General features: G+C 52.6%; 1 protein-coding gene across 1 annotated transcript in view; it reads left to right on the plus strand.

Moving 5' to 3' along the window:
• Positions 1-3006: 3006 nt before the first annotated feature.
• Positions 3007-16292, plus strand: part of SLC1A5 (solute carrier family 1 member 5) — a 34323-nt gene continuing 21037 nt past the window's right edge. The window contains exon 1 of the mRNA XM_048833517.2: positions 3007-3656. Within this exon, the coding sequence (XP_048689474.1) occupies positions 3100-3656 (557 nt within the window). The 5' untranslated portion in view covers positions 3007-3099. The remainder of the gene's footprint in view (positions 3657-16292) is intronic.

Consider the following 16292-nt stretch of genomic DNA (forward strand, 5'->3'; position numbering starts at 1 on the left):
GTGTGTGGCTGAGAGACGGGCGGTGACAGTTGGGAGGCACTGTTGGGTGGGAGAAGGCAGTTGGGAGTAACTGTTGGGTGGCTAGGTGCAGGCAGGCGTGTGGTGAGAGACGGGCGGTGACGTTGGGAGGCACTGTTGGGTGGGAGAAGGCAGTTGGGAGTAACTGTTGGGTGGCTAGGTGGGGGCAGGCGTGTGGCTGAGAGACGGGCGGTGACGTTGGGAGGCACTGTTGGGTGGGAGACGGCAGTTGGGAGTAATCGCTGGGAGACTGGGTGTTGGCAGGTGTGTGGCTGAGAGACGGGCGGTGACAGTTGGGAGGCACTGTTGGGTGGGAGAAGGCAGTTGGGAGTAACTGTTGGGTGGCTAGGTGGGGGCAGGTGTGTGGCTGAGAGACAGGCGGTGACGTTGGGAGGCACTGTTGGGTGGGAGAAGGCAGTTGGGAGTAACTGTTGGGTGGCTAGGTGCGGGCAGGCGTGTGGTGAGAGACGGGCGGTGACGTTGGGAGGCACTGTTGGGTGGGAGAAGGCAGTTGGGAGTAACTGTTGGGTGGCTAGGTGGGGGCAGGCGTGTGGTGAGAGACGGGCGGTGACGTTGGGAGGCACTGTTGGGTGGGAGAAGGCAGTTGGGAGTAACTGTTGGGTGGCTAGGTGCGGGCAGGAGTGTGGTGAGAGACGGGCGGTGACGTTGGGAGGCACTGTTGGGTGGGAGAAGGCAGTTGGGAGTAACTGTTGGGTGGCTAGGTGGGGGCAGGCGTGTGGTGAGAGACGGGCGGTGACGTTGGGAGGCACTGTTGGGTGGGAGAAGGCAGTTGGGAGTAACTGTTGGGTGGCTAGGTGGGGGCAGGCGTGTGGTGAGAGACGGGCGGTGACGTTGGGAGGCACTGTTGGGTGGGAGAAGGCAGTTGGGAGTAACTGTTGGGTGGCTAGGTGGGGGCAGGCGTGTGGTGAGAGACGGGCGGTGACGTTGGGAGGCACTGTTGGGTGGGAGAAGGCAGTTGGGAGTAACTGTTGGGTGGCTAGGTGGGGGCAGGCGTGTGGCTGAGAGACGGGCGGTGACGTTGGGAGGCACTGTTGGGTGGGAGAAGGCAGTTGGGAGTAACTGTTGGGTGGCTAGGTGGGGGCAGGCGTGTGGTGAGAGACGGGCAGTGACGTTGGGAGGCACTGTTGGGTGGGAGAAGGCAGTTGGGAGTAACTGTTGGGTGGCTAGGTGCGGGCAGGCGTGTGGTGAGAGACGGGCGGTGACGTTGGGAGGCACTGTTGGGTGGGAGAAGGCAGTTGGGAGTAACTGTTGGGTGGCTAGGTGCGGGCAGGCGTGTGGTGAGAGACGGGCGGTGACGTTGGGAGGCACTGTTGGGTGGGAGAAGGCAGTTGGGAGTAACTGTTGGGTGGCTAGGTGGGGGCAGGCGTGTGGCTGAGAGATGGGCGGTGACAGTTGGGAGGCACTGTTGGGTGGGAGAAGGCAGTTGGGAGTAACTGTTGGGTGGCTAGGTGGGGGCAGGCGTGTGGCTGAGAGATGGGCGGTGACGTTGGGAGGCACTGTTGGGTGGGAGAAGGCAGTTGGGAGTAACTGTTGGGTGGCTAGGTGGGGGCAGGCGTGTGGTGAGAGACGGGCGGTGACGTTGGGAGGCACTGTTGGGTGGGAGAAGGCAGTTGGGAGTAACTGTTGGGTGGCTAGGTGCGGGCAGGCGTGTGGCTGAGAGACGGGCGGTGACGTTGGGAGGCACTGTTGGGTGGGAGAAGGCAGTTGGGAGTAACTGTTGGGTGGCTAGGTGGGGGCAGGCGTGTGGTGAGAGACGGGCGGTGACGTTGGGAGGCACTGTTGGGTGGGAGAAGGCAGTTGGGAGTAACTGTTGGGTGGCTAGGTGCGGGCAGGCGTGTGGCTGAGAGACGGGCGGTGACGTTGGGAGGCACTGTTGGGTGGGAGAAGGCAGTTGGGAGTAACTGTTGGGTGGCTAGGTGCGGGCAGGCGTGTGGTGAGAGACGGGCGATGACGTTGGGAGGCACTGTTGGGTGGGAGAAGGCAGTTGGGAGTAACTGTTGGGTGGCTAGGTGGGGGCAGGCGTGTGGTGAGAGACGGGCGGTGACGTTGGGAGGCACTGTTGGGTGGGAGAAGGCAGTTGGGAGTAACTGTTGGGTGGCTAGGTGGGGGCAGGCGTGTGGTGAGAGACGGGCGGTGACGTTGGGAGGCACTGTTGGGTGGGAGAAGGCAGTTGGGAGTAACTGTTGGGTGGCTAGGTGGGGGCAGGCGTGTGGTGAGAGACGGGCGGTGACGTTGGGAGGCACTGTTGGGTGGGAGAAGGCAGTTGGGAGTAACTGTTGGGTGGCTAGGTGGGGGCAGGCGTGTGGCTGAGAGACGGGCGGTGACGTTGGGAGGCACCGTCCAGCCGCTGGCTAACCGGCAGGGCAGCAGACTCAGTTCGGGGCTATGTGCTCGGAGGTGCCTCTGAGGGGACTGGAGGAGGCGGGATCTGGTGGGCGGGTGCGGTGATGGGGCTGGAGGCGCAGGGGCTAAGCGCACAGAGGCAGTGTCGCTGCCACCAGCGAGGGGTCCCCGTCACATGGGGGATGAGGGGCTTTGGGTGGCAAGTGTGGTCCGATGTGAGAATTCGGGGAGGGTGAATCATGGTGCGGGACCCGCCCGCGCATGGGGAATCATGGTGACATAGGCTTGGGGGTGGCTGTGCGTGTGGGAACACAACTTTCCTACTGAGGTAATACACGTGGGAGGGACAACAACGACCTTCCCCCCTCACCCCCCCCCGACAGCCGGCATTTGGGCGGGAAACTTCTTCCCGCCCATTCTCCCTGCCCCGCCCTCCCTCACTTCGGACTGAGCCCCGCTCATGTTGCCCAGTCCCTGTCCGCGCCAACCTCTGGCCCCGCCCCGCCTCTCAGTCGCCCGCCCTCATCGCCTGACCCTCAGACCGCCTCCGCCAATCGCCGCCCGGGCCCCGCCCCCTCGCCGCCCGGGCCCCGCCCCCTCGCCGCCCAGCAAAAGCGCTGCCTCCATGCCTCTCTCCTCTCGCACGCCGGCAGCTCGCGCCGTCCCTGGGCTCCTCCACGCGCCCGCCCATCGGGACCCGACGCTCCGTGGGGGGCCATGGCCGCGTGTAGGGACCGCGTCCGCCTCCAGGGCGCCGGGGAGAAGGGCGCCTCCAACGGGGAGATCGGCCCGCGGGACGCCGGCCACGGCGCTCTCGGCCCCGCGCCGGGCTCCCCGTCCAAGGCAGCCCGCGTGCGGGGCTGCCTGCGCGCCAACCTGCTGGTGCTGCTGACCGTGGCCGGGGTGCTGGCCGGGGTGGCGGTGGGGCTCGGCGTGCGGCAGGTGCCGGGCGGGCTGAGCCGCGCCGGGATCCTCGCCTTCTCCTTCCCCGGCGAGCTGCTGCTGCGCCTGCTGAAGATGATCATCCTGCCGCTGGTGGTCTGCAGCCTGGTCTCCGGCGCCGCCAGCCTGGACCCCGCCGCCCTGGGCCGCCTGGGCGGCTGGGCCATGCTCTTCTTCCTGCTCACCACGCTGCTGGCCTCGGCCGTCGGGGTCAGCCTGGCCTTCATCATCCGGCCCGGCCAGGGGGCCGCGCCGCCCAGCCTAGAGGGCGAGGGGGACGGAGCCGTGCCGGAGGCCAAGGAGGTGGCGGACTCCTTCCTGGATCTCATCAGGTGAGGCGCTGGGGAGGGGGCAGAAGCCAGGGGGGGAGCCACGTGTCCCCTGGGGCGGATGCATGGCGGGGGAAGCGGGGTTGCAGTTTCCCCATCCTCTGGAGCGTGTGTGGGGGGGCCTGGGGAGCGTGTTGAGGCCCGCGTCTGAGGCAGGACTTGATCCGGCAGTGAAGGGGAAACGGACACGTGTCGTTCCCGTCTCTCACCCGGATCTAGGGGAGACCCAAGTTCCGGCTGGCCTTGCTGATTCCATCCCGGCTCCAGCTCCGTACCTGGGAGGCTGCAGGTCCTCTCCTTCGCGTGGGTCGCCCTTCAGGTGGACTTGGGGCGGGGGGGGCTTCCTCCCCTCCTAGCGCCGTGATGGTGGCTGCTCCAAGGCCTGGATAGGACAGCTGGGGGCTCTGGTTGCAGGTGGTGGAGTGGGGAATCGTGCTCATCCCCTTTTATCCTATTCTGGTTGATGGCTGGTTTGGGGAGATAAAAAGTGATCCCGTAGTGACCCCTCTGTACTGGCTGTGTTGTGTCTCCATTTGGTGTAATATCTGGTCTCCCTGGCATCACTACTGTGGCTGGGTCCATCCACTTAGCTTCTTACTCTTTTCTGAACAGGTTCCTGAGTTGTATGCAGTGTTGTCCCGGCCTCTTCCCTTCCCCCACATTAAAGCCCCATGTTAGGTACTGCCCTAGATATACATGGTAGAATCTGCTCTAAGGCAGCTGTCTTAAACTGCCTCTCTGAAGTAACCTCAAAGGCTTTCTACTAATCTTGTTCTACCTTCAGACTCTTGTCCACTGGTAACTAAAGCTCTGTGGGTCCCTTGAGTGTCTGGTTGGTTGAGAGTTTGTAACATGCTGGGATGAAAGATAAGCAAGAAATGTTGGATGAAAATGTGATTTGCCACCTGCACAGCACTCCCCACATCCAGAGATCCCGAGAATGACTTAGTCTCCCAGCCTCCTTTCCCAGTACGGTTGGGGAAAGCGGGATACAGTGTCGGTATCTTGGGCAAGTCACCAAGTGAGTTTATGGCAGAGCTGGGCATGGAACTTGGATCCCCCCCCCCCCCCCCCCCCCCGCTGAAGGCATGTTAAATGCTTGCTGTGGAAAGTGTCTTTTTGCTAATTGAGTCCAGCAAACAGGATCCTATGGAAAGCTTGTAAAGACCTGATTGGCACTTCATGGCTTGAAGTATGTCCAGAATGGTGGGAGATCCAACAGGAGACCAGAGGAATGTGGTAGTCCAACACTTCTGACCCCACAGGGCCTACGCATTTAATTTCCTGTGTCAGACATAAACGTTACATGTCCGTTAGACCACCCCTTCCTCGTGATGTGTATATGCAGAGGCAGCCTGGCCTCTAGGCTGTTAATTCATTAATGCTTAGTTGGCATGTCAAGCTATACAAGTGTTCCCAAAGTATAAAAGGGAGAGATCCCTCTGGGCAGTGCCAGATGCTGACACTCTACTGAGGTTTTACTTTTTTCAGGCTTTACTATTTACAGTAAATATGGTCCATTTGCCGTAGATATTTCCGATCTGATTGCATACTGCTACATAGCAGCCTGCCACCCTGAGAAAGGGAAGGAGACCGCATCATGTTATGGAACCTGATGGCATCTCTCAGTCTCTCTCCTAGGGTAAAGTGCAGGGCTTTTTTAACAAAAAGCTTAGTAGGTGGAGTCTATTTTTGATGGAATATCCCCTTGAATCTGCTCTGTTCCAGGCAACTGCTGAGTCACAGTGACTGGCAATTGAATTCTGGTGTCTCTCCTTGGTAGATGGGGACTAGAGAGGTGGCATGCAGCCCATAAGGAAGAGAATTGTCACAGAACCTGTAACTTGCTGCTGAATGAGTATAGCCTTAGCCTACTCCAAGGCCAGAGCCAGCACAGGCAAAGCTGACTGAGCTCCTGAACCATCAAACGTTCTTTGTTTCTGAATTATATAAATAACTAGATCCCAGTCTGGGTGGAGCAGGGATGTGAGGTAGGCATTATACGTGTGTTGTGACTTGCCCACAGTCATGCAGACTGTGGCAGAGAGGGGATTAGAACCACAAAGACCAGCCTCTTATAGCAACTTTCATACTAGCTTCATGCCCCCTGGAGCTGACTTGTGGGAGGACAGATAACCCCAGATTTCAAACCAATCTGTTCACAGAGCCTTTGTGTTCATCAATTGTGATCTGGGGTTGAGGACCACGTTGTGCTGGTGACATTGTGAGTCTGCCTGGTGGGAGCTGGGATTGGTTGAGCTGCTAGCCTGGACTGGCATTTGGACACAGAGGGTGAAGGAGTTGGGCTTGTAGCTGATGGAGAGAGCCTGTTGTGACAACAGGCTGCTCTGTGTCTGAGAGCTGATGTCTGTCTTGGCCAGCGCAGTATCTTTGATCACTGCACTGCAGAGACACCCAAGTTTCACGATAGCAGCAAGCTCCCGTACTTCATTTGTGTCTATTTACATGCTTAAATCTGATGCCCTGTTTGTGTCCCTGTTCCTGTTTTGATGGATGAACAGAAATTTCTTGTTGCAGGAGTTTTCTGTCAGCTAACCCCCAAAATCCCTGCATAGATGACTTGCGTCCTAGCACCACACTTAAGAGGGTGATGCCTATTGGCCGGAGAACTCCTTAGCTGTGTTTTGGACACCTGCTTCGAACTGCCCTCTGTTCTGTTGACTCCTTGGCTGAGGTGCTGCTGTGTCCCGAACAGCCTGAATCTCCTCCTTTCGTTGGAACAGCCTGTCAGCATTTCCCCTGTTCCTGGTAAAATCTCAACATCTTATGCATGAATCATCTGAAATGAGTCACCAGAACTGACATTTGAATAGTTGTGCAGGAAACAAATTCCAGTCTTTAGGGTTTTTTTATGGGCTTTTTATGTGGCTTGGGGCTAGCAACCTAGCTCTGAACAGCCATCTCTTGCCCAAGGGTTCCAACATAGTGCTCTGCCAGTGGTTAGCTTCCATGTAAGCCAGTGTCTTGTGCTGAAACTCCCTCACTTCAGGGGAATGAAAATCTAGCTTGCATTAGATGCCCTGTTTTCTTTAGGGACCAAATTAGGTGCCGGGGGGGGGTCACTACTGATCCTGTCTTTGTACAGTGACCAGATGTCCAGATCTTATAAGGACAGTCCTGATTTTGGGGGGCTTTTTCTTATATAGGCTCCTATTACCCCTGCCCCTGTCCTGATTTTTCACACTTGCTATCTGATCACCCTATGTCTTTAGGAAGTGGCAGGGGGGAGTGTGATATAGGTAGGGTGACCAGAGAGCAAATGTGGAAAAATTGATATGAGGGTGGGAGGTAATAGGAGCCTATATAAGAAGAGACCCAAAATCGGGAGTGTCCCTATAAAATTGAGACATCTTGTCACCCTCGTTGTAGGTGGAGCCCTGTCTGTCTGATGCAATGTTGACTGTATGTTGAGCCTGCTGCCAGGCAAAGAAGTGCTGCATGGGGTGGGGTTGAGACTGAAACCACTGCTCTGGGCAGGCATTCCAGCCTAGCCATGTGGAGGCTGGGTTGGGGGATGGTAAAGCAGAGCTTTGAACTGTCAAGGGTTAACTGCTAAAATGAAGCTGTCTGCCTCAAGTCTAGAAAAAAGGCTAAAAATAGTTCTTTGGGTGTCTTTACCTCCTAGGAGCACCTGTGTAGCTTTATCTTTAGCCCAAGGGCAGCACAAGAAGTCAGTGGTCTTTGGGGAGCACCACTAGAATAGTAGGGTGGAAAGGTAAGAGGGTTAATTAACCCATACAAAATAGGGAAGACTATGTTCTAAAATAAGAAATAGCAGCCGAAGTGTTCTCTTCCTGGTGGCGTTGTTGCATGTGTTTTTTTTTTTTGTGAACTGGTTTGTTTCCTTGCCTTTCTCAAGGGAGAGTTAAGGGCAGCCAATGCTTGAGTTGCTTGGCTTTGTCTGGGTCAGGGAGGCAAATGTCTCTTACAAAAGAGGAGAAATCTCTAACTGCCTATTGCCCATAAGTATTATTGCCTTTTGTCTAAGTTCAAATAGGCAAAATTATAACCTCTATTGCTATTACGTTGAAAGGTGCTCCTGGGTGCCAGCAGGTGTGGCTGGGATCCAAAGACTATCACAACCCTTGTTATAGTCTGTGGGTTTGCCAGGTACTCCTGGAGCATGTCTGCATTTAAAAGTTAATTCAGATTCAAGTATGTTGTGAATTCAAAGCTCAATAGCTATCCCTGAATAACTGTGTATAGACAAATCCTTGAACTACATCTTCACTATCCTTTCCCCTCCCCACCCCCTCCCCAAAAAAAGTGGGTAGGTCTTTATTTTGTTTACAGCAGGAAAGCTGTTTGTACAGACCTCACCCAGCTACCTCATTACAATCTCTTCCCTTTGCGTATGGTTGACCTCACTTAGTTTACCTTGTAGTAAAATGACAGGGTCTTGTCACCACCAGGATTGTATAGCCGGATAGATAACATGGGTGTTTAGCTCATGGTAAAAATGCACTTTTTGTCCATGAAGACTCAGACTTGGAAGCAATTAAGCCCCTCTGTGTAGTAAAAACAGCTGCAGACAATGGGGGACTACCACTAGGATGCATAGTAGGTCAGAGTAAAGCTGAGTGGACTGAGTTGCCAACGAAGGAGCTGGAAGTTGGTGTTGGATGCAGCGAGCCAGGACAAGGAATTGTGAGCATGACCCTCAGAGGAAGCTTCTTGGGCGTAGAGCGTGCTGGAATGGCAGGCTTAGGAATTTTGGAGCAAAGAAACTGCCTCCTGGGAAACATGACCCTGTGGATGTTTTTGAATAAACAAGGTAACACCAAGAACACTGACTCCTCTATTTCTCTTCTGAATAGAAATGACCTTGCTGGGCCCTGGATATTGGCCAGTTGGTCAGGCCAGAGGGGCCACTCTGATCATTAGCTCTAGTTAGCCAGTCTCCTCTAAGACACCCCCGTTTGGAGCCTTTCCAGTGAAGTGTTCAGCAGAAAAATGACTAATTGGTGGTGTGGCCCATCTTAAACTTGCTGATTCCAGATTAAACAACATGGCTTTTAAAAAGCCAAAAGATGATGAACATGCTAAGGAGAATCTAAAGAGCCCAGCTGGGTTTTCTGCTTCAGGCCTTCTCTAGTGGCAAAGTAGAGTACAAACTAGATCTCGGTGCCCACTCCCCCATCTGCAGGGACAAGAAAGCAGAGTAACTATTCTGGAATAGCGTCCACACAGCTGTTCCAGAATAGCTTATTTGGTGATAGCTAGGCTGTGTAGACACACCCTTATTTCAAATGCTCTCTCTGCTTTACCCAGTTGCTACTTGTCAGGGACACTTACCTCCTTGCCCAGGATAGTACCTATTCTACTTGGGCCAAAGCAGACTACCTTAAACCAAAACCTCTGGGCAAAACAAATGCTGAGATGAAAACCACACACAGCCTAGAGAAAGGGATCGTCTCTGATGCTTAATGGGGTTTGTGTGCATTCTCTCCTAAACTTACTGCCAGATTTGGAGGTGAGTAGATGTTGGGCTCCTGGATTTTGTTCCCGGCTCTGCTGCTGTCTTGCTCTGTCTCTCAGGTCAAATCTGCATTGGTCTATTTTTTTTTTTTTAGGTTGTGTGTAAATGAATACTGCAGCTGGCTGACACTAGGCAGGTCCCAGAGGCTGCTGTGGGATTGTAGCTTAAACTAATATAAACTGCTGTAACTGTCCAAACTCTTCAAGCATGGTTGTAAATGGTTTTGGAGTGGCTGGCTGTGATTACAATGTGCATTCTGCAGCAGCTGGAATCTACTCTGTAGTTTGTCATAAGAGACATATGGCGGATTTGTCTTTTAAAAAAGCCATCATTAAATCGGTTTCCCAAAACAAATACAGACCTACGTGGCAGAACCTAACAGTCCCATTTAGCCACTGTGCTCTGTCACAATGAAGGACCTGTGCACTCTGCATGAACTGACAATTCCTTACTTAGCACTTCTCATCAGCTCTCAAAGTGCTTCATGGTCTAATGTAGTTATCCCCAGAATCTCCCTGTAGGGCAGGGTTATTATCCACACTATATAGATTGGGGGGGGGGGGGGGGGGAGGGAAAGAGAGAATGAAGCACAGAGAGGCTAAGTGACTTGTCTGAGGTGACACAGGAAGTCTGTGGTGGAGCAGGGAATTAGGCCGGGACTTGGAGTGCCAGCTTTCATGTTGTAACCAGTGGACCACTTTTCCTGAAGTGGCTGGCTCATGTGCCTAGTTGTCCACAGGACCCAGGTCAAAAGGAGCGTTTAAATTGATTAGACCAAGTTAAATAAGTTTAGAAAGGTCATTTTGAGTCCTGTAACTGTCCTGAATCTCTTTTCACTGCTCTTCCCTCCCAGCCAATTTTTGGGCATTACAATCTTTAAAGAGATTTGTCTGATTCGCATACAGCTGGGAATAGCTCACGGGTGCAACAGTGAAACTTCAGAGAGGAATGAGACCTCCAAAAGAGGCAAAACTTGTTCTAACAATAGCGATCTTTGGTGTCTGTAGCAAGAGTAGAATGGTGGAGGGGTGGGATTTGAGCCAGTGTGATTGGTGAAGGGACTGGGTCCCTTTAACTATCGAAGTCTGTGCTGCCACCCAGGTGACACTTAGATGTCAGAGGTTCTGCTCATGCAAGACTGCTGCTCACTTGAGACATCACTTGGAAGTGAAAAAGATATCTCAGATAAGGCTGCATCTAAAAACTGCAGCGCTAGACTTAAGGCAGATCTTTTGTCGTTAATAGGCGCCGTCTCATCCTTTCGCAGCAAGGGGGAATTGAGGACAGCGTCATTGGCTTTACACTGGAATTTCCTGGCACTTCACTAATCTTCAGTGATCCTGTTTTTTAACCAGGGCTTTGCTCCATGTGTCTTGGCACTAGGGAGGGTTTAGCATGCTCCAGTGACATCGTAAACATGTTTATCCAGAGGGGTTAGAACAACCAGCGGCAGTCAGGATCTGGAATCTTTGGTTTGAATCTGACATGGGTTGAACATCCGTTTGCCCTCTTATGGCAGCTCAGCGGCCTGTATGAAATAAGTGTGGTCTTAGCTCAGTTCTAGCAGGCAGGTATCTCTAGCCAACAATTACTGCTGGCATTATTAGTTCTGTTCATGACCCCTAGTTCAGCACTTTCCCTCCCCCATTGGAAGCTGTGCTGAAGCCTCTTTGAAAGGAGAACTGTGTACACAGTCAAAACTGAACAGGTCAAAATGCCCATCCAAGGGTATCTGGGCACATCTGAATAAACTGCTTCCTTGCCCTTGCTCCCAGGAAAATGGGTGATTCCCTACAGTGTGTTTGCATTCTCCTTGCCTCTAGGCTCTGCTATCCTGATCAGAAGAGGGGGGAGTGCGAGTGAGCAGCTGCCTCCCAGAAGGGTCCTCCACTCTGGCAATGTTGCCTAGTCGTTAGAGCACTGCACTGGTGCTCTGCAGAGCTGTGTTCTGTTCACTCTCTCATTGGCTTGCTGGATTACCTTGCCCAAGCCACTTCCTCTCTGTGCCTCAGTTTCCCCCTCTATAAAATAGGGGTGAATGGTACAGACCTCCTTTGTAAAGTGCATTGAGATCGATTGATAAGCACTGCTGTATACTATAGGTATTGCAACACAATTAGTGCTGCTGGCTGAGGCATGCCTGGGTGCATGGTCCTCCTGCCTTTGCCTGTGCTATACCTGCCCTGGGGAGAGAAGTAGCTCTCCAGTCTCTGGAGCTGGCAAGATAGCACTTTATTTTGAGAGATTAAATCAGAGAAGCTTGAGGATGTTCAATTCTGTCCCTACTTGCCAGGCTTCCTGCACCGAGATGTGTGATGTATCTAAGCATCAGTGTGCGCTTGTTTATAAAAGATCAAAGACCTTATCCCTGCCTCTGGAAGCTCTGACATAGGCAACACCCTGGGAGAGCCAGAGACATGTTCCTGCTGGGCTTCTGCTTGTCTGGAGCAAGGGGATTGCTCCCATTATTTCTGCCAGGGGACTAGAGGTTTCAGAAATGTGTAGGATCCATCTTAACCAGTTAAATTTTCTCCATCAGATGCCAGCGATCTCCTCTGTTCACTGTCTCTAACCAGCACTCACCTGAATCTGCTGCACAGACTGGCTTGTGCTCAGAGCAGCCTTCCTAACAACTTGGGTGGAAACAGAAGGAAACCTTGGCTTATTGATCCTGGGGGATGTGAGGAGGAGATGCTGGCCTGTGGTGCTCTGGCATGTTTGTGGATCTACTGCCTTCCTGAGCCTAAGGGCAAGTCCACACTGGAGTGCTACAACAGCGCAGCTGCACCCATGCAGCTGAAGCACATCCTCTCCCGTCGGCATAATTACTCCGCCGCCGCGAGAGGCGGAAGCTATGTTGGTAGGAGATGTAGCGCTGGTGTGGAAAACACTTAGGTAGATGTAACTTACGATGCTCAGGGAGGGTGTCTTTTTCAGCCCCATAGCAACATGAGTTACCTAGACTTAAGGGCTGCTCTACACTGCTGCTTAATTGTAAAAGCCAGCTGGACTCCATTGGTGTGATAATTCTCACACCAACATCAGAGCTAGGAGACCTACCTAGAGCTGGAGCAGGGGCTGATCCAATCTTTTTGGCTTATGTTAGAGCATGGGTGCTCAGTTGTCAATATCTTCCCCTCCTCTTGGGGGGCAGGGCAGGGCTATTAACTCCATTGTACAGATGCAAAACAAAGGCACAGGGATGCTGAGTGACTTGGCCAAGTTGAGAAGTCTGGTAAAATATGGACTTTGGCTGCAGGTGGTGGGATTGGGGTTGGGCCTACAGAGGCTATAAGGGGAAGAGAATAGGCTGGAAAGCCACTCCTTGGTTTGAATGGAAAAAACAGAACCACTTCAGACATGTGGGGCCTGATTCACTTGCTTGTGGGATCTTGCACAGTTACATCAGTGCATATAGTGACATGCCACCATGCTGATCACAGAAGCAACAGATTTGGGCCCTATGAGTTTTCCCTCTGTAGTCCTTTCCAGCTAGCATAAACCAGTCCTATTTTGTGGTGGATGGGACCAGTTCAGGCTGCTCAAACACCAGTTCAATTGGTGTCTACGTAGAGGGGGTTTGACTCTTTGCAGATGGGAATGATTGCTGTGAATCCAGGGTATGAATTCAGATGGTCAATCAGTGAAGAACAGAGCTCTGTCATGAATGTGCCTTTCCTGCCTGTCTCAATCCCATGGGGAGGATGGAAGCTGCTGTGGGAGACCACAGCGCTAGAGTAGAGCTCTGTACATGTGCAGAACACTTCACAGTCCTGGTGATCACACTTCCCCTTATGCTGGGCTCTGAGACTGGGAGCCGCATAAAGGAGGGTGACTGGGAACCAGACACCTAATGCAGTCCGTGGCAGCACTCTGGGAATGGGGCAGGAAGGCTTACACTAGCCCTGTTGTGCAGGATTAGCTGGAAGCACATGACAGCTGAGTCTGCAGAGCTTTGTTGCTTTTGGTACTTACTGGCTGCACTTTGAGAGAAAAGCTGGCTCCTATCCTTGGGTAACTTGAGGATGGGGTGTTGTGTCCTTAAGAGAATCACAAACATGGCAGCCATATACTTCCCCCTTCCAGAGCCTGCCTGAATACTCCCTTTACTTCTGCAGTGGGTAAGCCCCTTCCAATGTGGGGTGGGATATACAGTCCCCTACACACACCCCTCCCAGCTAAGGCTGAGCTGGGCTTGTCATGTTTGCTTTGGATCAGGATAGTTCTCTTGTCGGCAAAATGCAGTCTCTCCCTTTAGTGCCAGTCCTGTGTTGGAATGTGGCAATCACTGGGGTTTGATTGTGGCGGCCCCATGTGACTGCTGTTTGGATTGGTGGTTTAGGGCCGGCTGCTGGTGGAGAGGATGCAGGCATCTCCCTGCTGCCCCAAATGGATATGCTGGCCTGTAATGGAGTGTCTCAGCCAAGCTTGTTCATGCAGGCTGGGGGAAGCTGGGTTTGGACTGTGATGTGAATGCAGAGCAGAGTACCTCTGCATTGGAGGCACAGATCATTCAGGTCTGCCTTCAGCCTTGGGAATTGTGAAAGGGCCTGCTGGCTCTTCCATGGGAAATCCCCTGTCCCTGATATCATGTAAAATCTCTGGCAGTAGCAGTTAGTGTTATGTTGCCCAGGGGAGAAAAGCTCTGTGCTGTGTGGCTGAGGTGCAGCTTTGGGTATCAGGACTCAAGGGTTCAATTCTCCTCTCTGCCACTGACTTCCTGGGTGACTTTGGGCAAGTCACTCCTCCCTCCTGCTGTGCCTCAGTTTTCCTTCTTGCTAGATGCAGGTTGTCATAAATATAAAGAAGGGTAAACACCTTTTAAAATCTCTCCTGGCCAGAGGAAAAACCCTTTCACCTGTAAAGGGTTAAGAAGTAGGATAACCTCACTGGCACATGACCAATGAGGAGACAAGATACTTTCAAAGCTGGGGGGGAGAAACAAAGGTTCTCTGTTTCTGTGTGATGCTTTTGCCAGGAACAGAAAAGGAATGGAGTCTTAGCCCTGGTCTACACTAGGACTTTAGATCGAATTTAGCAGTGTTAAATCGATGTAAACCTGCACCCATCCACACGATGAAGCCCTTTATTTTGACTTAAAGGGCTCTTAAAATCTATTTCCTTACTCCACCCCGACAAGTGGATTAGCGCTTAAATCGGCCTTGCCAGGTCAAATTTGGGGTACTGTGGACACAATTCGACAATATTGGCTTCCGGGAGCTATCCCAGAGTGCTCCATTGTGACTGCTCTGGACAGTACTCTCAACTCAGATGCACTGGCCAGGTAGACAGGAAAAGAACCGCGAACTTTTGAATCTCATTTCCTCTTTGGCCAGTGTGGCAAGCTGCAGGTGACCATGCAGAGCTCATCAGCACAGGTGACCATGATGGAGTCCCAGAATCGCAAAAGAGCTCCAGCATGGACTGAACGGGAGGTACGGGATCTGATCGCTGTATGGGGAGAGGAATCCGTGCTATCAGAATTCCGTTCCAGTTTTCGAAATGCCAAAACCTTTGTCAAAATCTCCCAGGCATGAAGGACAGAGGCCATAACAGGGACCCAAAGCAGTGCTGTGTGAAACTTAAGGAGCTGAGGCAAGCCTACCAGAAAACCAGAGAGGCGAACGGCCGCTCCGGGTCAGAGCCCCAAACATGCTGCTTCTATGATGAGCTGCATGCCATTTTAGGGGGTTCAGCCACCACTACCCCAGCCGTGTTGTTCGACTCCTTCAATGGAGATGGAGGCAACACGGAAGCAGGTTTTGGGGACAAAGAAGATGATGAGATAGCTCGCAAGCAAGCGGAGAAACCAGTTTTCCCGACAGCCAGGAACTGTTTCTCACCTTGGACCTGGAGCCAGTACCCCCTGAACCCACCCAAGGCTGCCTCCTGGACCTGGCAGGTGGAGAGGGGACCTCCAGTGAATGTACCTTTTAAAATACTATACATGCTTTAAAAGCAAGCATATGAAAGGATTAATTTGCTCTGGCATTCGCAGCTCTCCTGGATGTACTCCCAAAGCCTTTGCACAAGGTTTCTGGGGAGGGCAGCCTTATTGCATCCTCCATGGTAGGACACTTTACCACTCCAGGCCAGTAACACGTACTCAGGAATCATTGTACAACAAAGCATTGCAGTGTATGTTTGCTGGCCTTCAAACAACATCCGTTCTTTATCTCTGTTATCCTCAGAGTGAGATCATTCATGGTCACCTGGTTGAAATAGGGTGCTTTTCTTCAGGGGACACTCAGAGGTGCCTGTTCCTGCTGGGCTGTTTGCCTGTGGCTGAACAGAAATGTTCCCTGCTGTTAGCCATGGGGAGGGTTGAGGGGGTAGCCACGCGGTGGGGTGAGGCAAAATGCAACCTTGTAACGAAAGCACATGGGCTATGTATGTAATGTTAACAGCAAGGTTTACCCTGAAAGAGTGTAGCCACTGTTTTATAAAATGGGTCTTTTTTTAAATACCACTGTCCCTTTTTTCTCCACCAGCTGCATGTTTCAATGATCACAAGATCTTCTCCTTCCCAGAGGCTAGTGAAGATTAGAAAGAAAAAAAAAAACAAAAAAACACTTGTGATGAAATGCTCTCTGAGCTCATGCTGTCCTCCCACACTGACAGAGCACAGACAAATGCATGGAGGGAAATGTCAGACTGCAGGAAAGCACAAAATGACCGGGAGGAGAGGTGGCGGGCTGAAGAGAGTAAGTGGCGGGCTGATGACAGGGCTGAAGCTCAAATGTGGTGGCAGCATGATGAGAGGAGGCAGGATTCAATGCTGAGGCTGCTGGAGGACCAAACCAGTATGCTCCAGTGTATGGTTGAGCTGCAGCAAAGGCAGCTGGAGCACAGACTGCCACTACAGCCCCTGTGTAACCAACCACCCTCCTTCCCAAGTTCCATAGCCTCCACACCCAGACACCCCAGAACACAGTGTGGGGGCCTCCGGCCAACCAGCCACTCCACCAAAGAGGATTGCCCAAAAACAGGAGGCTGGCATTCAATAAATTTTAAAGTTGTAAACTTTTAAAGTGCTGTGTGGCATTTTCCTTCCCTCCTCCACCACCCCTCCTGGGCTACCTTGGTAGTCATCCCCCTATTTGTGTGATGAATGAATAAAGAATGCATGAATGTGAAGC

The sequence above is a fragment of the Caretta caretta genome, chromosome 23 (assembly GCF_965140235.1).
Source record: "Caretta caretta isolate rCarCar2 chromosome 23, rCarCar1.hap1, whole genome shotgun sequence".
Lineage (NCBI taxonomy): Eukaryota > Metazoa > Chordata > Testudines > Cheloniidae > Caretta > Caretta caretta.